Source organism: Borostomias antarcticus, assembly GCF_949987555.1.
Source record: "Borostomias antarcticus genome assembly, chromosome: 10".
Taxonomy (NCBI): Eukaryota; Metazoa; Chordata; class Actinopteri; order Stomiiformes; family Stomiidae; genus Borostomias; species Borostomias antarcticus.
The window spans coordinates 21,372,699-21,394,477 of NC_140243.1; the positions used below are offsets into that span (position 1 = coordinate 21,372,699).

General features: G+C 43.8%; 1 protein-coding gene across 1 annotated transcript in view; it reads right to left on the reverse strand.

The window, feature by feature from the left end:
- Positions 1–21,779, reverse strand: part of zfpm2a (zinc finger protein, FOG family member 2a) — a gene marked incomplete at both ends in the record, with an annotated part of 134,255 nt that overhangs the window by 92,687 nt on the left and 19,789 nt on the right. The window contains one exon of the mRNA XM_084444132.1: positions 5,726–5,884. Coding sequence (XP_084300258.1) covers positions 5,726–5,884 — 159 coding nt within the window. The remainder of the gene's footprint in view (positions 1–5,725; positions 5,885–21,779) is intronic.

Below are 21,779 nucleotides of genomic sequence, written 5' to 3' on the forward strand. Positions count from 1 at the left end.
GCAGTACCTTGATCTCAGGCGAACATGTTAAGCCCTGTAACGAAACGTATTGGAACCTCTTTAATTACAGCTCAGGAAATGAAGCTACAAGATGATTCCTTAATTAAGCAGTGATTAAGGATTTTCTGCCGTCTATCTAGCGCAGTTTGCAATGCATTTTAAACACAATCGCCTGGGCAACCTCACAGGGAACAATGTCACACGGCTTGATGAAGTTTCCGGCGCGAACGTCGCAAAGGAAACAGCGAGGAAGAAATGCTGCGACAGCACGTCTGGTGTGATAATAAAGAATGTCTAACTGGGGAATACAAACAGCAGTACAATAATATATTCTGCACCTCCCTCGCCTGGACTACAAACAGCATTGGCGTTTTGACCTCTCCGTGACATAAATAGATTGATTAAAGCTCTCTGTTTCATATGGAGCTCTCTGTGATAACGTGATACATGGTGCCTTATTTCACGGCCTGGCTAACTGAGAACCTATGGTTAAGTCTTATCACAGGATACAGATTGTTAATGATCTCCTTCTACATTATCATCTAGATCATAATTTTCATCTGGCTAAATTCCTCTCCTGGTGCAATCAAATGGAGACACTTAAGGTTGAGTGAGAGACGGGTTTAGAAGGGTGGGGGACATGGAGGGTGGGGGGTGTGTGTGTGTGTGTGTGTGTGTGAGGGGGGGGGGGGGGGGCAGGTTTGGCAGGCATACGAGAGCAGGAGTCACTGGGCTGTTAAAATCAGCCCTATCACTGCTCTATCAAAGGACAGCTCTCTAGCCAAATCACAGTCGCACGCGGATGCCCCACATCCAGGTCAATAAGCTTATAGGCGATTTACACAAACAGCTCCTCCAGCAAGGTAGAAACAAAGTCATATTGGCTTTCCCTCTCCCTTTTAGCATTGTCTCCGCCAAGGAAGCCCTTGAAAATGTCAATCTCTGCCGTGTGTCTTTAAGGAGCTCAGAGCGCTTTAATCCGGGGACCAGTCATCCTGAGGACAGGGCGCAACTTCTGCAAACTGGTGTCTGCGTGGGGAAGAGTGCATTTTTAACCTCTGTGCTGAGACTCATAATCAGTGAGAGGATTGGTTGGCGGAGGTTCTTCATCAGGGACAGGATTGGTTGGCAATGTAGCGGAGGGGATTTGGAACCACAATATAGTACTTTGGAGTCTGTAAAAAAAATAATTAATTGTAAAACCCAAATGTTTCTGTCAGGTCACAGCGATGTCCTCTTGGTCTAACACTCACAATCCAGGCCTTGATCACCTATAGTCAAATGCTTATGGCCTGAAGACTGTGATAGCCCTAGTCTACAGATATCACATAGTATGGTAGTTAATACAATTTCAAAGATTGGCGCCAGTGAGAGGAAACTTTTAAAAACAACCCTTTTCTCCACCAAAGTCAAGCATAGCTCTGAGACTTCTTGGCTATGAGAGAACAGATCTGGATCACATGCAGATGCAGCTGAGCGGCAATCCAGTAGAGGGAGGCTATTAGCACAAAGCCTTGCCTCTGTCTCTTTAAATGCCAATAAATTCCCATCATTACAGGATCTGGCAGTTTTCCTCGCTGTCTGCAGCCTGGTTTTATCTCACTCTGTCTCAGACTGAGAGCGTGTAGATCTGGCCCAGTTAGATTGTCATACTTAACAAACATTAATGATTAATTTCCTCCACTGAGTCAAATGGGGCTAAGGGGATGTCTCGATTCATCTTATCACACCACAAATTAGCATTTCCCATATTCTCTGCATCAACTGTGCATTAACATTCCACATTTACCATTCAGGGCACTGGCACTCTGGTTAGGGGGAAAGAAAGAAAAAAATAAACCAGAGATCTTCTGTTCCTGGAGATTCTGATTACCTCTAAATCACACAAAGAGTGGCATAATTAATTCTGCCACATTCTGCTTATTACTCTACGTGTCTGACTGCTGTGTCAAATTACTCACTCAGAGGTCAGTCCAAGGGTCAACATGCTGTTGTATTCACTGGCTTGAGTTCCTGTTATTCAGGTCCTCTTATCAAAATGTGATAGAATTTCTATGACTGCATTGTAATGTGGTTATTTGTGTCTATTAGTGAAGGCTGGTATGTGGAATGTAACATCTCCACACTTAGTAACGCCATCACATGTACATTGTACTGTACTGTGCTTTGCTACCTTCAGAATCAAATAGCCTCAATCAATCAATGTTCAATGTCATTCTTTGCAAAAGGTGACTGCAGTTGTACAACAGCTTGAATGTACAACATGTCTCAATCCAAAAGCACACCGCAAGCGACATGCGACATGAATGTTCTGAGATACAATTTAATTGTATTTAATATTTAAAAAAGGGATATTATTTTGAACCAGGTTCAAACCAGGTTGAACCAGATAAAACATGCTATAATGCGCAACTAAACGCACAATACTGTGTTCTTTGGGGTTCAGAAAATAAGAATCTTTGGGCATCAGACAAACAGAAGGATCTTGTGCACATGGTGCAGCTTGTGAAGGCCCAGTGTTGGACTCCTGATCTAACTCATACTTTCACAACCATGGCAGCCAGGGGGTAAAAGTGCAAGGTGAAATTTCACAATTTCAGTAAAAAAAAGATGCCATTCGGTGTAAAATGGTTTCTCTCACACAATTATGGTGCTAGGTGTGTCAATGAAGTATAAATCTGGTCTGTGGAGTGTGTTGGTCTGTGTGTTCTTCAAAAGCACAGATCTATAAATGTGAAATTGACCGTGCTGCGCGAGTTGTTTGAAATGAGATTCTTTTTAATCGCCAAGGAAACACCAAGGTTGTCTCTGAGGGGTATGGGGGATTTCTTTCTTTCTTTCTTTCTTTCTTTCTTTCTTTCTTTCTTTCTTTCTTTCTTTCTTTCTTTCTTTCTTTCTTTCTTTCTTTCTTTCTTTCTTTCTGTCTTTCTTTCTGTCTTTCTTTCTTTCAGCGCGGGGTACAGTACATACTGTGCCGTGAAGTACATGGGCCCTTCATTTCACACCAGTGTTTGCTGTTTCAGAGCTATTATATGTGGAGTCATTGACATGGGGCCCTTAGTCATTTCATGGTAGATGAGTCGTCATTGGTGTAACTGAAGCCCATGCTCTCTCCAAATAGTTTAAGGTGTCACACAGTCACAGTTTGCTGTGACAAACAGCAGATTACATAAATGATGGTTAGAATAAGAACGTGCGAGGATGGGTACGTAGGGAGAATATAATATTAAATCACTGACATTCTTTGTTGAAAACATTGGAGGATGATAAAGGCTTGGCGCTATTTTACTGGACACCAAGGTTCTGCAGTGTAATGTCACCAATCGTGCCTGCAAAGGGATACAGCTAGTGCAGTTACTGTGAAAAACCACAAAGCCTCAAGCTCAGTTTCAGCCCAGTCTGAAACTGGACGAGGTGAGGGGTTGATGTCGGGAGGATGTTAACAAGGCAGTAACAACAGGGCACCAATAACCGAGTCCACAGTGAGACTGAAGATGAAACAGAAAGGGAGAGAGATCCGTGGCCCTGGGAGTTGGATCTCCAACCAAGTCAAGATATGGGTTTCAAGGTGCAGCGGGGAGCCCCAGTTTCTGCAAGGAGAAGGAATGCACATGGCGCATAGACTTTGGTGGCATTCAACTTCTTGACCTTTGTGCCTTAAAGCCGCTTTGCTACTTCACCGCACTCTGATCAAAGTTAATAAGTGCTTCATGTGTTAATGACAATTTTACTCCTCTTTGTGTTCCTACAGCTTTTTAATACCTATTACAGGCTGAAACTTTTAATGGAGGTTTTAGGTCCCCCTGCCAAGCCCGTGTCTGGGAGTGGCTACACAGATACAAGGCTAAGCTAAGACCAGAGAGTCACTGCTCAGTGGAGGAACCTTACACGGGAGACCTTATTCTCGGGGAAGCAGGAGCAGATAAAGGCCATGGGATGAGTGGCTGCTTTAAAACCCACGTTCAGGTCCGCAATGGGCTAATTACAGCGACACATCACATTTGAGAGGGTTTAGTTAATCAAGGGGCTCCTCTTTTTTATCCTATAGTCGAGGAATAACACACTTAAACCATTTAATGCGGCCTAGATTGTGTGTCGTCCTACTTCACGCTACTTTCAAGTGGGGTAAATTTAAGCCACTCAGACATAGGTTTAATTCAGTTTTAAATAGATCTAATTGAGGAAGGGATCGTGGGCAAATGGCTACACCTGATGATCATGGAGAACTTGCCACCAGGGAAGAAAGAAACTTGGATGTACTGTAGAATGTGACTAGGGTTTTGTGAGGAAATGGAGGACTTAGCCAAGCTTACAGTAGATGGCAAAACATATTCTACATAATGTATATGACAAGGCACAGATTACTGCTGGTTCTTGGAAAATGAACGTTTGACACTTTGGACTACTATTAGTTTTACTTTATACATAAACATCAGACACAAAAGGAGATTTGAGGTACTTTCTCTCTCTCACATGGTCTTATCTGAGACAAAGAGGATATCAAATGGCTTCCACAGGGCACTTTGAAGATTTTAGAAGTTGTACTTATTTTCCTGAGAAACTCTCCAAAGTGGACTGAACAATTATCATAGTAGCTTAGAGGCCATTAAAAATCATATATATTTTTTTTTATATATAACAAGATTTGATGTCAGTATGGATCATTGATAACAAGGGTGTGAGGGTATGAATGACTTTTTGTATTTTGCAGGTTAGCTTTTCCGGAAGAATAAAAGGAAAAAAATGATTTATACAATTAAAGGGGCATAGCCTGTGTTCAACATGAAAGATTAATTTTTGAAGACATTTTCCCACAAGGCACATCCCTTTTTAAAGGTGTGGAAAAAATATAAAATAACTGAAACATTTCTGTTTGAAGGAGAAAGTGAAGGCATCTTCATTAAAAAGTGAAATTGATGGCATTCATGAGCCAGTGACTGTGGGGACACCCGAGGAAGTGAAACCCTAGAGACTGGGGGGGGGGGGGGGGACAACTCTATCATCTTCACAATGTAACCTGGAGCAGGCCTCAAATTAGCTCCTGTGATGGCAAAGGTGTGACCAAAATGAAACAAACATACAAAGTGGCAATCTAATTGAATTGGGAGTTCAAAGAGTAGTAGTAGGTTTGGCTGCACTATTGGTTTTGTGCTGCCGGTCCTGAGCTGTAGCAGGTGCTGGTGTTATAACGCTCAGAGTTCTGTCCTGGCTCAAAGGAAAGCGCCACTCTCCAGTGGCTTCCCAGGCGCTAGCCTTCATGGGACTCTCTGCCTCTCAGAGGATGAGCCAGTGTTTTGGGTGCCATCTCTTCCAGATCAAACTACTGCTCTTGGGTGGGTGGTCAGTATCAGATATCAAACAGAGTTTCAACACTCGGCATGGATGTAGGAGAATGTTTGATATGGTTACATGTACTGCCAATTCCCCTGGTGTCCGGGTTTTGTTGAACATGCATTAGACACTCTGGAACATCTTATTAGGTGATATCAATGGGGTTTCAACCTATTTTGTTTGTTTTGAGACAGGTGTGACTGGGGAAGGGATCAAAACCTTAGTCCCATACACAAAATACATGTACTAACTCGGCAAGCTAAAGTCTAGAGACCATGCAAACGTCTGTGTTCATGTCTGAGGTAGTATTACACATCACATCTGATCATCAAACCTCATCCTTATGAACTGGTTCTACATTCGGTTTCCTAGTCTGACAGGAAATCGTAGTCACCTTTGTTGCAGAAGTACTCCATGTCCTCACAGCTCATGTTCTCAGACTCGAACTCAGCTGAGAAGTTCTCCTCCACGGAGAACTCCTCCTTGGCCATGAGCTCATTCTCCTCCGATACACACTCCTCCTCTTCCTCCTCCAGGCCATCCTCCAGAGGACCTGAGGGAACACAAACCCAGAGAGATGCTCATTACCTGCCCCAGGCACTCCGCTTCTCACCGTTACACGCAACTAATCGCTGAACATGCATGTACCCAGCATGCTTTGTGTTCGAGACATACAGTGTAAAACAAGATGGAAACATGCCAAACCAGAACGTTATTAGCCAATTGAAAAAAAAACTAAAAAAACATTGCCTCTAAACCTGTGCTTGATAAAGTCCATTGTGACTGTGGCTCTTGCGTCTGAAGGCAAGCTGTCTTGCAACCAGAGAGACTGGTAATGTTAGATTTGTAGCCAGAGAGACTGGTAATGTTTAGATTTCAGCACTTGCAAAACAAAACCTTGCAGAAAGGAAGGAAGGAAGAAGAAGAAAAGTTCCAATCCCACTTCGACAAGAGCATCGGCATGGGAGGAGAACAAGAAAATACCTTTATTAATTTGTTAGCCTTATCAGAGGGTACAATGTTGATTTTCCATTTACATTCCATGCCTCCAGGTAACACAGCAGAGCAATCTTAAAGGAGACACTTTTCCGTGTGATTAATTCCCCCACCTCTCTGTGCAACATTATTTCTTTAAATCTAAATGATTTAAGAGTTTTGCTTGTAGCTGTACATCTCTTTTTGGTATTTGCATATAACAATTTTGCTTCAATCAAGGGCATTGATGGAATTACTGTACTGCCCTGCCCACCTGAATTGCATAAGTTCAGGTAGCATCAAACCCTGCATTTAAATGTTATTAAAATAATGAATCTGCCACAGTGGAACATTTGAAGTTTAAGATTAGTTTGTAGGAAACCTGCATCATTTCCAGCTTCTGTTCTTCATCCTCCTCTTTCTCTGACTGCATCTTTAAACTGGGAGTGAATAATCATATCAAAAAGTGCTGTTGTCACCAACTGTAAGATATGGCTGCTCTCTCTCTCCCTCTCTCTCTCTCTCTCTCAGTCTGTCACACACGAGCTAGTATACCGCAGCCTCCCGCGCATCCCACTGCAGCTCAGACAGAGGCTACGCACGCTGATATCCTCCTCTGTGTTTGCTCTATTGTAACAGGAGTGAGCCCCTCATCTTTAATAAAGCAATAATTTCAGTTCAAAAAGCAGGGCTGGTGTGCCTCTCCTGTTTCGCTTTCTTCCCAGTGCAGAGCATCATAAAAGACCCCCTGATCTCCACAAACTGCTTGCTCTTTTCATTAGTCTTATAAATGGCTCCTTTGTAGGAGCCCTACATCTGCAGGAGCCCCGGACATGAAAAGAATTAGCACACAGATCTCTAATAGACACTGTGAAGGGAGAGCAGCAGCTTTAAATTAGGATAGCGTTTTATGATCTTATCTGATGCCTTCCACTGATTTGCTGAGGAGTGAAGTGAGGCATGAAGGGACTCGATGAGTCTACCATCGTTTAAGATGATATCGAGAGATAAATATGGTGGTATCAAGGGGAGATTGCATGACTGGAGTTAAACGTGTCTGCCAAGGCAATTGAGGGTAGAGTGAATGAGAGAAAATGCATTTCTATAACAGTTTCTGTACACATTACATTACACTGAATAAGAGTCTGGTGTGTACAACTAAATGATACTAGCTCCTTGTTGTTGGTAAATAAAACACAACTATTTCGCCTGGGGAAATAGATCTACAGCGTGGTTTGATAATAAGGAAAATAGAGATTGCAGATAAACCTGCTGGCCCATAAGAAAAGAGATTACAGAGATTAGATAAGGTAGAGTTAATGGACTCTAAGTAAGGCCATCTTATATTATCTACTCGGGGAGGGTGGCCGCTGAACCAGACCATTTTCATGGATGCATCTTGAAACATGGGGCCTTATTAGAAGTACTATATATCTATCTATACTGTATAGATTTGTATAGTACTATATAGTTTATATATCTATCTATACTGTATATATATATATATACATATATACTGTATATGTATACACATACTGTATGTGTATGTATATATATATATATATATATATATATATATATATATATACATATACACACATACAGACACATTGAAGAAGTTCTGATGGCTATTTATTGAGGGCGGCGTAGATTACCAAAGTTCTGAACTCTTTCTCACATGTTAGGCTTATTATACCGTATTCATTGCATGGAGAGACCTGAAATTATTTCAGAGACAGCAACGATAAGAATAATGACTTTCTAAACGACTAGCATGGCACTCCAACTCATTTTCTGATAGTGGCTTCTCTGCTATATTTAGTTGTGTACTGTTTAAAATCCTGTCACATTCACTGTGACCCTATAGTTCTATGTGTTTCTCTAGCTGTGAGGCATTGGCCTGAGGGAATGCTTGCTCCTCTGCCCTTCTATCACCCTCTTCTGGGGTTCAGCTGGACAATGACACTTCCAGGACAACCCCTGCCTCCCCTCCCAACCAAAAACAACAATGACAATTAGAAAGTGTGCTCAGAGAGCACAGGCCTCCGTGCATGAATGCATTTTGTTGGTGTAACTCAGTTGAAATGGTTAAAGTCACAACTCAGTTCATAGGCAATAGCTTATCACAGGATCCAGGATAAGAAAATGTAATTTTTCATAATCGTGAATTACATTACATTACATTACAGTCATTTAGCAGACGCTTTTATCCAAAGAATAGAATGAGAATCAGATACTATTTTGTTTTACATGCATAGATAGATAATATTGTTTGCTTAAATAGCAAATAAATAAAGTTGATATCTATCGATCGAAAGCTGATTTGACTCCTCATTGTAATGAAGAGCCAATGTTCTTTAAAAAAAAGTATATCGGTCAGGATTGAAACCCAGATCTACAGATTACTTCTGCAATGCCTTAACCACTCAGCCACCAGGCAGTACAGTAAACCTGACAGAAGATGTAAAGTGAAGTGAAGGGAAATGGTTCAAGAAAGTTTTGTGGTCACACTTTACAATAAGGGTCACAAAAAACATTAGTTAACTGTTAACTAATCCTTATTTAGCGTTAGGTTAGGTTACTAATGTTAATACCTTAGTTAAGGTTAGGGTTAGGGTTAGGTGAGTTAACCTTAGTTAACATAAATAACATTCATAAATGGTTAATAGAGACATAAGTTAACTGTTACTTAATGCTTAATAATGCATTAACTAATGCTTATTAATGTACCCTTATTGTAAAGTGTTACCAGTTTTGTTTTAATTAGTGTATCCGCCCATTGATTCAGGTACAGTAGCATATGATTTATATGTAATATCACAGGATCCAGGCTAAGAAAATGTTACTTCTCCTAATACTGTACAGTGTTTATCTGATTATTATTTTGTTTTACTTGCATAGAAACATACAGTAAGATAATATTGTTTGCTTAAACAGCAAATAAATAAAGTTGATATCTAAGTTGATATCTATCTAAAGCTGATCTGACTCCTCGTTGTAACGAAGAGCCAATGTTCTTAAAAAAAACAAAAACAACAAAACATTCAAGATTCAAACCACTAGATTCAAACTACAGATTACTACTGCAATGCTTTAACCCATGGGTGATTTTAGACCCTTTTTAGGGGTACTCAAGCACCCCCAAATTTCATCTTGGCACCCCTAAAACGATTTTTATTTTTAAATCAAACAAATACAAGTGGATAGGGGCTTTATTTAAACAAGTTTAATATCCTGTATTCTTTTCCAGTTGGCCGGAGCCAATGTGCATGCCCTTCGTTGGTAAAGTTGCCATTGGCAACGTCTGCCTGGCGCCAGTAAAATCAGTAAGGGGAAGATAGGTAAACTAGTGATGAATTTCATGGTGTAGCTAGAACTACCATTTTGTAAGTTGTAAGTAAGTTGAAATGTTAGCAAATATCTATATTTTATTAAAGCATTATTGAACGAGAAGCCGTGGGATGGCACGGATATCGCCACGGCTAGCGGGAATGGTTAGGCACGACGCACAGCGGAGTGCCGTTACACCCCGCTAGCCGTGGCGATATCCGTGACATCCCACGGCTTCGAGTTCCATAGTGCTTTTATACAACGGTTGCCACATTTATCTGTCAATATTTCAAAAAGAAAGACAATATGAACTTTAAATAAATGTATTTTTAATGGAACTATTTGTTAATAATTTGCGGATACTTCTGCCGAAAAGGGGAATGTTGCCAGGCAACGACAATGCTACAGCACATCTTTGTAAACATTGATCTGGACTGCCAGATAATAAGAGGTGGATTGATATTAAAAGATTTGCGAACATTCCATTTTAGCGTGGGGCCATAGTAGTTATCGCCACGGCTGGAATGCAAACTGACCAATAGAGACAATGGACCGGATCTATACCGTTGCATAAATATTGTTGAATGTTCTGACAGAGAATGCTTGGCCAAATGTCGTGTCGTGACTATGATTAAAGCATTATGGAACGAGAATCAGTGGGATGGCACGGATATCGCCACGGCTAGCGGGAGTGGTTAGGCACGACACGCAGCGGACGTGCAGCCAACTGCATACTGTACCTTTAAATGAAAATACAGTGCATGAATTTGGAGAGATGATTGTGCAAGACACAAATGCAGTACAGATCACACACATTCTAATTTCTGTCCATAACACCACTGTACTACATTCATGTTCCTTGCCCGTGTCTATCAATATGTGGGTCCCAACCTAGCCCCCAGGGTTCGAACTCAAAAGTGAAGGCCTATTGAATCGAGCCATCTTGGCAAATTCCATGTCGTTTGACGTATGTCCGGTGACTTTTGTACTTGCGCAGTTATGCTTTTCTGGCCTACTCGCAACTGAATTTGCCAAGATGGCGCGATTCAATAGGCCTTCACTTTTGATAGCGGTCAGTGAATGGAGTGGCTGTATCCAGTTATATTAATACATCCATGGTCTCAACACTATCATTAAGTGACTATAGAGCGGCCCTACTCTATAATGCATTGAAAACATGACCCTATAAACAGCTAATATCCCAGATTTATTTATGAAACAAGTCTTTATAAAAACTTTTAAAAAATCTGTCCAAGGTAATGCTTCCTACATGACATATGCCCCTTCCCCACCCTAACCCCCTCAATCACTGCTGTGTCCCTATCCCTGCCATCCATCCATCCATCCATCCATCCATCCATCCATCCATCCATCCATCCATCCATCCATCCATCCATCCATCCATCCATCATCCATCCATCCATCCATCCATCCATCCATCCATCCATCCATCCATCCATCCATCCATCCATCCAACATGACCTGTATCATCCGTCCATCTCAGTCCGGGAGCTCCTCCTCCTCTGGAAACCTCAGCCCAGTCCAAATGCCTTCGCAGGAGGAGGACGCCAATGTTAATAAAGACATTGGTAGCTGAACGTGGAGGCGTGATCACAGTGGTTCTTTTGTTCATGGCATGGCCTCTGTCTGATAAGCATCAGCCACGCTGACTGGAGCCCGGGCCAGATATGGTAATGCCCCACACAGTCCACACAGCCGGGGGACGGAGTCAGAACGCATGATGGACGGAGGATTAATGAATGAAGCACTGGGGGGACAGAGTATGAAGCACTGAGGTGGTGGGATGATCACATACTGTACCTATTCACCAGGAGTTGCTGATATTCTAACCGCTGCATTTTCTTGAAAGGTGATCCAATTGACTCAAATGCCAGGAAAGGAAAAAGCCCAAACAGTCTCCTACCCCAGATATAAAAAGAGTTCTAAACAATTGTTTCTTTTGTTTGTTGTGGTTGTTTTTTTTAATTGTGAGTGACTGTTCATTTCATGGCTTGCTTTTTCTCCCACCTGCAATGCAGGGAGCCTGTGTTTGGGCTGTGATAGCGATACCACACACTATCAGCAGGCTCCACAGTGTGATGTCCGGATCACAAACGCAGTCTTCTCAATAGCTCCTAATTAGAGGTGAGGTAATTGAATCTGACAGAACAAAGCAGCAGATCTCTATAAGCATAGACTTTTTTTTGTCTTGCTCCCACCTATACAGTTTTTCATCCAAAAAGGTCCATTGAAAATGTGTCCAAACTGGCCTGGGGATAAAACGGAGCACCTGAGACCAAACGTGAATGCATAATGCAGCCTAAAACCCCAACAGGGCCACTCAGCTCAACCCCTGCCAACTTTGGCTGTGACTGGCCCTTTGTGCCAGCGCTGATACTGTGCTGCCAGACTTCCAGGTTAACACGCGCGAGCTCCGCAGGCTTCTCCAACTTAGGTGGAGGCGGGAGGGAGAGGGGGGGGGGGATATAGACCGGGTCTCCGGTTACAAGGCTACCACTGCCCACTTGACTTAGAGGCACTGTGTGTGTGTGTGTGTGTGTGTGTGTGTGTGTGTGTGTGTGTGTGTGCGTGCGCCTCGACGGGCGGGTGTACGTTTGCGTGTTTGCCCGCGCAGCATGAGAAAAGAAACAAGTCTCGCCCTATCTGACGGCGGCGGCGGCGGCGGCGTGCGAGAACGAGAAGGCGTGTTCCGTCCGGTCGTGTGCCGGGTACGGCTGGGGTGGCTGAGGACGAGGGATGGGGGGCGCGGGGAGGAGTGGAGGGGAGCGAGGGGAGAGCGGGGGTAATATTCTCCGCTGCTCTCTCGTTCTCTCTGCACTCTGCGCTCCTAATGACCTTTGGGAAGCCGAGGGCCCCTGCTGCCTAGCAGAAGGCCCAGTGTATATGTTACAGGGATGAACTCTCTAATTTAATCCTTGATCACGCTAATAAAATAGATACCGTTCTCGCAATTCCTAATGGCTTAGTATAGCATGGGAACCCTCAAAGGGATCATTCATTTCAGATAACTTCATACTGTGTTAAAAACACACGCGCACACACGCACGTGCGTATGCACACACACGCGTCCCCAAGTTATACACTCTGTGATCAAAATAAATGTGGAGCTAATGTTGCAATACAAGTCGAAAGTAAATTAGCATTTGTATATTTTATGTCTCTGAATTCATTTTGTTTGTGTATGTGGGGAGGAGGGAGAAACAGGCCGAGACTGATGTGCTCTCAGAGCCGCTGTCTGTGACCGAGAAGAAGCAATGGTATTGTTTAACTTGATTTTCCGGTTGCTAAGCAATGTAATTCTGGTGATTAGAAAGGGCTGCGTTCCTAAATTCGGGCACTTACAATCAACAGTCAACAAACTGTTTCAAAACTCAGCAGCGACGCTTGTCTGGATATTGCGGTGGAAAAGAGAGGAGGAGGGTTAATCTGAGGCTGACTGAGCATGACAAAACACACACACACACACACCCACACACACACACAAACACCCACACACACAAACACCCACACACACACACACAAACACCCACCCACACACACACCAACACCCCCACACACACACTCTCACAGCCATACATGTGCACGCACACACACACACGCACGCACGCACGCACGCACGCACACACACACACACACACCCACACACACACACTGCTGTAAAGAAATCCAATGACATCATCAGCTAAGATAGAACTCAGAGTTTACCATAGATTCCTGGTTCAAGGAATATGATAAGAGACCCATCTACTGTAAACACTCATTAGCTATGACTGAGAGAGAGCAATGTCCTCCAATCAGATGATTTCTCATGACATTTGTTGGTATTGGTAACCAGATCAAGTATTGCTCTTTTATGAAATTGACTATTTCTCAAATGATAGTACAGAAGAGTCTAAGGTACTAATTAGACAAACAAAATTAATTTCAACGTGTTTACCAAGTTACCAAGTCGCACGCTGTTTGGCTCAGTGGCTCTGTGACGACGTTACAGGAAAATAACATCTTCTTATTTCTTCATCCAATGAATCTGAATTGGACTGGCATGAAAACATGCTGGCATTTGACTATCCCATTAAAATGCTGGAGGCACCTCTGAGCTTGCCCGGGGGCCCCAGCAGATGCCAGCTCCGCTGTGGCGCTGGGTCTGGGTGTACTTCTCATTTTCTCTCTCTCTCTCTCTCTCTCTCTCTCCCTCTCTCTCCCTCTCTCTCCCTCTCTCTCCCCCCCCCCCCTCTCTCTCTCTCTCTCTCTCTCTCCCTCTCTCCACACAAACACCAAACTGGCCACTGCTCGGCCCATAAAAGTCACAGGGTTGTCCTCCAAATGAAATGCACCAATAAAAAGGAAACATGTTCAAAGAAGCCAAGTGTTAGCTGATTGGTGCTAGTTTGTTTAGTTGCTGGCGAGACTAATTTCACCGTAGTAGTAAATAGAGTAAATATGAAGCCAAAGTAACTTAATAAAATCAAACATTTAGTGTAAACTGTAGTGAATGAAGTTTGATCAACACTTGTTTCTCTTCTACCTCTTCTTCTTGGCTGATTTATTATTGATGTTACTCTCTGTCTCAAAATAAAATAGAACTTCAGTGTGTGGCAACATTGAATGTGACATTTGAAACAAAGCAAGTAAAATATGTGTGCATTTAATTGCTGGTTTATAAGCAGGCTTTTCACTTGAACATTCTCTTTTAATCAAGCCATTGAGTGAGCCTTCTCTGGGGAGCTATCATGGTTAAGTGGGGGCATCCATCTTCAGCCACTGGCTCATCTGCTGAGAGGTAGTGCTAGCTAGCTTTAGTGCTGAGGAGAGAGCTAGCCTAAACTGAGCTAACTCCATTGTCTGGAAGACCGGTGAAGTATTTACATAAACATAGGAAGAGACAGCTACAGACAAACCAAAATCATCCTCAATCTTGAATAGAGAGAAATGAAACAGGGAAACGTCTAAGAGGAAAGCCTGCTGGTATATTTCATATAGATATACAGATGATATACACAACTGTACCCCATGAAGAGTTGAACCGTTTTTGCAACAATCGGCTTTTAGTCAAGCAAAATCATTTCAGACAAATTAAATGGGCATCCCACAGACAAAAAATGATTAGTGTATTAAATTATGTAGATAAAACTATATTTTCCCATCAAATAATTTCCATGAAACGGATATATCGAATGTGTCAATTTAATTTCAGTGCTATGGGGAAGGAGTGGGGGTTCTTTTGCAATATATTCTTCATTTATTCATTTCTAATTTGCCTCTGTTTCCTATTTCTACTATTGATAGTTCCACTTCTTAATAGGGGAAAAATCATTGCTATAACTCATTGGAGAAGCAATGGAAGATAGGATCTAAATATTACCAATGCCAAAAGAAGTGTGAAGTCTGATGAACATTTCAAAAGAACAATTCTTTATGGATCAGCTAAATCTTTTCCCCTTTTTAATTAAAAGTAAAGAAAATAGAAGTTAATTATCCTGTAAAGATTAGCTGGTGGGCATCTTTCTGTAAATTACTTCTAATTAAAAGTAAATTGTCAAATGACATTCAAAGTACTGTCCTTTAAAACAGACACTGAGATGGGTTCACCCCCCCTCTAATTCTTGATCTGGCCATGTGAAGCTTATAGCCCAGAGATTAGGAGTCTGCCAGAGCTTGAAACACACACACACACAACACACACACACACACACACACACACACACACACACACACACACACACACACACACACACACACACACACACACAGAGACTCTGCTCCCCAGAGTCACACACTGCCTCACACACAGGACCAGGGCTGCAGCACTGGGTGGCAGGCTAAACACTCCTCACGGATGATCGTAATGGTGGCTGGATCTGATGCACTCCCACCACCACCACCAGTAGCCATCTCCCTCCATCTTGGCTCCCATCACATTTGTGTTATTGTGCTTTGTACGTGTGTTCGACTTCCACTTGGCTCGTGGATGGAGATTTCATTTGGATTTCATCATTCATTGCTTGATTCCTTGTTGCTCACAGCCATCTATTGTACTCAACCCATTTTCTAACAGAACAGAACGGAATAGAACAGAGCACAGCAGAGCAGAGCCAAATAGATTAGAGTGGAGCAGTAGCAGAGCAGCAGTAGCAGTAACAGAGCAGTAGCAGAATAGAGCAGTGACAATAGCAGTAGCAGAGCAGTAGCAGAGTAGAGCAGTAGCAATAGCAGAACAGTAGCAGAGCAGTGGTAATAGCAGAGCAGTGGTAATAGCAGAGCAGTAGCAGAGCAGTACCAGAGTAGAGCAGAGCAGAGCAGAGCAGAGCAGAGCAGAGCACAACAGAACAGAGCAGAACAGAGCAGAGCAGAGTAGTAGCAGAGCAGAGCAGAGCAGAGCAGAACAGAACAGTAGAACAGAGCAGAGCAGAGCTGTAGCAGAACAGAGCAGAACAGAGCAAAGCAGAGCAGAGCAGAGCAGAGCAAAGCAAAGCAGAGCAGAGCAGAGCAGAGCAGAGCAGAGCAGAGCAGAGCAGAGCAGAGCAGAGCAAAGCAAAGCAGTGCAGAGCAGAGCAGAGCAGAGCAGAACAGAACAGAACAGAGCAGAGCAGAGCAGAGCAGAGCAGAGCAGAGCAGAGCAGTAGCAGGACAGAACAGAACAGAACAGAACAGAGCAGAGCAGAGCAGAGCAGAGCAGAGCAGAGCAGTAGCAGGACAGAACAGAACAGAACAGAACAGAGCAGAGCAGAGCAGAGCAGAGAAGAGAAGAGCAGAGCAGAGCAGAGCAGAGCAGTAGCAGAGCGGAGCCCCCATCTGCTCCAGCTAATGATGCTCCCCTGCAGAGCTCGAGGGGGCCCTGAGAGGGAGATTTACACCAACAACACCCCAGGGGCCTGGAAAAACCAGGAAGCATCCAAACACTGTCCCTGCATCACTTCCTGTGAGCACGCTGGCGGCGCAGCTAGCAGTGCCCTGGCAACAATGTCTCTTTGTGTTACTGACAAGTGATGTATTTGGTTGACGTGGCCCACAGTGTTGTCTGAGGGGTGAGGGGTGTGGGAGGGAGGGGGGGGGGGGGCGGGGGCACAGCAAACCCATGACGGCTCAACTGTGGAGACGGCATGGAGATACTGTAATTAAACCACAACACAGTTTTGGAATATCCCAACTGCCGCTGTGATAAAAAACAAAACAAAAAAAATCTGGGAATTTGAACAAGTGAGCAGGGCAGAAAAAAAACACTACTCTGAGATAAACTAATTGAGTGGAGGAAGGCAGGTGAACTGAGGTGAACCGAGTTCCCATTTCCCACTTCCCGGTCGCGGCCAATCCCGCGGACTTGAAGGGGTTAAACGAAGGCCTATGAGCTGTAATTGCCCTTCAATTTGGGAGCTCCAGACCTGTTACTGTATAAGGCTCAATACAGCTCTGTATTAGATCAGCCAGGGCATTTATCCCCTATAACAAGAGGGATGTGAACGGAGAGAGGGACAGAGAGAGAGAGAGGGATGGGAGGCTGGAGGAAGGGCCGGTGTTTGAGACAGGCAGTGGGGCGTACTCCCCAGGGATGGAGTGTTCACACAGTAAATGGAAGTGGCAAAGCTTTGACCTTTGAGCTGAGCCGAGGAGTGAAGGCTCTGTCAAAATATTCCTTCAGAAATGACAATCCACCTTGCCATCCCCCAGCCTTGACATGGCAGAGGACTGGAGAGCCATAACCTGCTGATCCTGACGTTAGGAATGAGGGGATTATCATGACAACAACCGTCGCTCCACAGACGACACTCTGGCATCACCACATACTCCACGTGCGCTTGCATCGCCCTCATTATCAGGAATGCCCAACACAGATATCTAATGGCGATGTGTCCTACATTTTAAAAAAGCAGAACAAAATAACTGTCATTAGTGTTGTTATTATTAACAATAGTAATCACTATATTATTATGATTATTATTATTATTGTTATTATTATTATGGGACTGGTATTATTTATTTATTTTGTATCACTATAATATGTATTATCTGTACATTGTCCATTTGTATTTAAACATACATATATTTTAATGTTTGTATTATTTTTAATTTACTTCGCTTTAAAGCATGTCACTGTGCTTCTTCTTAACATGCAAGTCATCTGTGCACCATCCACCAAGTCAAACTCTTCATATTTGAAAATCTAGCTGGGAAAAAAACTGAATTATATGTATTGTTATTATAGCGGTAGTATTGGAATAGCACTCCTTGATACTTATAGTGGCCTGCTATGTCTGCCCCCCCCCCCTCCTCCTCTCCTTCTCTCTCTCTCTCTCTCTCCACAGAGTCCACAGAGAATAACTCAATTGTAAAAAAAATACCAAAATATCACAAGCAAATTACTAGTGCTATGAGAGGAGCAGGAACAAAGACGGGCAGCAGTAATGATATCCTGGCATGTAGCTGGCTGTACAGCATGTCAATGGGCACCTTGGTTCTGGGGGACATTCCCCTGGGCCCCCAGGCATCAGAATGATGTCCAAATTATTTTGTGCTCTATTGCAGAACAGCACAATTATCATATTTACCAACAGTACATTATGACAGCGGCGATGTTTACACCTGTCTCTCTGAAAAAGGCGAGGTTTACACTCTCTAATTTAGCAAATGTACAGTATGCATATGAGCTTGCTGGCAGGGATTTAAATTAGGTCAGAAGCAGAATACATCAATGGCGAACCCATATGTGCATCTTGTTTTTTCTTCCTCTCCCCTGCCTCTTCGCTCAGAAGCTCGGCGATGAGGCAGCCTGACGACTGCAGAAGTGTGATACGTGCAAATCACATTTGCAGATGAGCTTGACACTCCTTTTAATACTCAGATATCAGACATCCCGCACCGCGAGCACCGCTAAGACGCTATTCGGGGGAGAAGAGCAAGATCCGCGTCATTAGAGGAATCGTTAGCTTGGTTTACATTTACCATACTTCTCAGAAATGTACAACCAAGTAAAAACATCGCCGGTTATCTGCGATAACAATGCAAATGTAGCTCGAAAGCGCATGGAGATTCTGTCAGAATCCAAAGTCGTCTCTCAGGTCTTTCTTATTTTTTTGGCTTAACATCCTCAGCTTATTGGCGCTTTGATTTCCTTTCCCTCCTCTGAGAAGTCACAGCCTGTGGAGTCTGACTTGGTGAAAGGTAGGTTTGCCATGAAGCAAGAGCACGTGTTCCTCCAGCCTGCCAACTGCTCATCAAACACAGCGCTCGTGGACGGCGGGTGACTTGGCGGTGTTTTAGGACATCCCAACCGCTATTCTGTGCCACGCAGCCCATTCCAGACTCCTGTTTACCTGTTTCCCTCCGAAACTCACAGAACAGGCGCTGCGCGGTGGCCATTTTTTCGACAGCTTATTTTCGACAGCAATGCCCCCGTAAGGGTCACGGTTTTCATACAACCACTCTCTGCCACATACTGTATATACACACTTTTTCAGCGGGTGACAGAACGCCGTCCCAGCGACCCCCCCCCTCAACCTCCTTCATTTCCCGGCGTCTTAGCCCCCATGCCAAATTTGTCTCTGTGCCATTTTAATTACCGCCAGGGCAATCTTTATGGTGGTATTCTGCGAGAACACCAATCTGCAAAAAAGGTGATAAGTAGAACTGTCACCCAGCTTTGGTATCAGTAATAAACAGACACTTAATTGAATAATTTGACCTAAGAGGCTGATCCGGGGACATAGTAGCGTATAAAAATTATTTGGAATATTGAAGACAGTTCAGTGTTGTGCACGGCGCCTGCGGTAGAAAAACACAGAGGCGTTGGCTGGCTGCCCACCACTCACCAATGTGGGCAGAGTGAGTCTTTACTAAACAGATAAGTGTGGTATCCTGGAAGCAGTGTGTGTGTGTATATGGTTGATTGTGCGTGTGTATGCGTGTGTGTGGGTGTGTGACTGGGGGGAGGTATGAGTGTGTGTGTGCGTGCGTGTGTGTGTGCGTGCATGTGTGTATGCATGTGTGTGTGTGTGTGTGTGTGTGTATGGGGGGAGGGGTTCTATGCCCACTACCTAGCCTGGGTCCAGCTCCTGCCACATGGGCATATCCTCCAGACCCCCCCTCCGCCTGTCATCCTGCCCCCCCTTCTTTCCACACTGCCGTTAAGACAATGACTCCTTCCTGTTTAAGGATAGCTGTCAGAGAACCGTGGCCCTGATTCAAAACTGCAGGAGGTTTGCACAGGGCTGCAGCATGAAACAAACACTCTACAGTTCAACGCTGACTAGACTGCCAGCATCATTTTTGCGTGGGAGAGAGACTATTTGCAGATGCAGAGTTATCAATCCGAACAGACACACAATCCAGGTCCAATGTCACTTCTCCTCATTATGTTAATGGTTAATGCATGCAAATGAAAACATTCCGGCAATTTGATTTCTTTGAAGATAGTTTGCATATTGTCTTAGCCATAATGATGCCACACTTTCTCCCCAGCATGGATTTGTGCAAGGCAAGTTAGTTCATTTTTTATCAGCGCCCAGTTCATTTCTAGGGTTACTGGAATGTGTTCTCCCCTTCCCCTTGCCATTTAACTAATTAGGATTCAGGTAGCATAAGCAGATTTTTCACGCTATTGGTGTTTTTCTTAATTAAGAAACAAATGAATTCTCCCCAGCAAAATAGATGGAACATCGGGATAGGGCGCCAGGGGCCAGATGCAGCGCCTCTTAATTAGAAGTCACTCTATTGTCTGAGGTTTTTAATGAAGCTCCAATCTAAATGGATATCAAAAAAGCTTCCAGAGGAGAAGAAAAAAAAAGCTGGCCATTTAAAATAATAAGGAAATAAAGATAATGAAAGACAAAAGATATGCGCTGGCAGCTCCGGCTCACACCTACAGTTCAGTCAATGTGGTGCACTTGTCACCTTCGGGTGAGACCCATTTAAACTGCCCTCCCTCACCCCCCCCCCCCCTCCAGCCCCCCCCCCCCCCCCGTCCAGCCCCCCCCACCCCCCACCCCGCTCCTTGCTCTCTTCTCTCGTCTCCCTGCAGCCATGTGTAATGTTCTGCCAGCCAGGCCAACACAGAAACTCTTTTCAACTTCTCATCAAAGGTGCAGGTTCCATCACCCTGTGGGATGGTTATCAACTAACTCGCTCTCTGAAACTGTTGCAGCTGTCAATTCTCTCTCTTAGACTGAGTCCTCTGAAAACAAGAGACTACCGGGGGTCCGTGATTATCATATCAAAATAAGTTTTCCGCGCCAGCAAAGCCAACTCTCCTATTAGCTTGGAAAGACTGTTACTTCAACTAAGAATTGGAACATTTACCATTACAGCAAGCTATTTACCATTTTGATTTGCATCCGGGGTTATGTTTGTGCATACTTTAAAGCCCCACACACGCGCTCTATAGACAGAACAAAAGAAAACTGTTTTGAATCGAATTTGAAAGAGGAATTTGTGTGAAGCGCAATCATTTAGGTCAGCTTGCCGTTGCCTCACTGGTGGCTCAAGGCGATAGCATCGGGCTGTTTTGACTGAAATAAAAACCGTAGCATGCCCACATGTGCTGCCAACCCCATCAGTTCTCCTTCAGACGGCATGGCTTGGGAGCTCCCAGAGGATGGGCAAGTGCCCACTGATACGGGGCCCAGCCACCATCTTGTCCAGGCCAAGCATCCCGTGCCCAGGGGCTGTGCCATCAATGCCATGAGTTGTGCCAGACTGGATCCTACCCAGCAATCCATTTCAAAGGCTTTTTTATGGATCAGGTATGCAGTGTGATTTCCCTTTCCCTTTGTAATGTGCCGTGTCAAAGGCGAGCTCAGGCCACTTTAAAGGCATATAGTCGTTTTTTCTCGCCTTTCATTCGGGTAGAACACATAATTGATTCCCAGAGTTTCCAAATGTCAAGTTGGAAGAGATTAGAAACAGAAGAGGTGAAATCAACTGGCAGCACAGTGCGGGGTATGGGCTAGCTGATTTGGAAGGTATCGGCTGGTTCAGCTTTTATCGAGAAGTCAGACGTTAATCTACAATAAACAAGTGTTTTTAAGCGATTCTGTGGCCAAAATAATCCCCTAGGGAATTTTCCTGTGTGTAGTGCTACTGTAGCAGTCTGCTAATGACTCTCATGGACTGATTCACACAGTCTAAAAGTC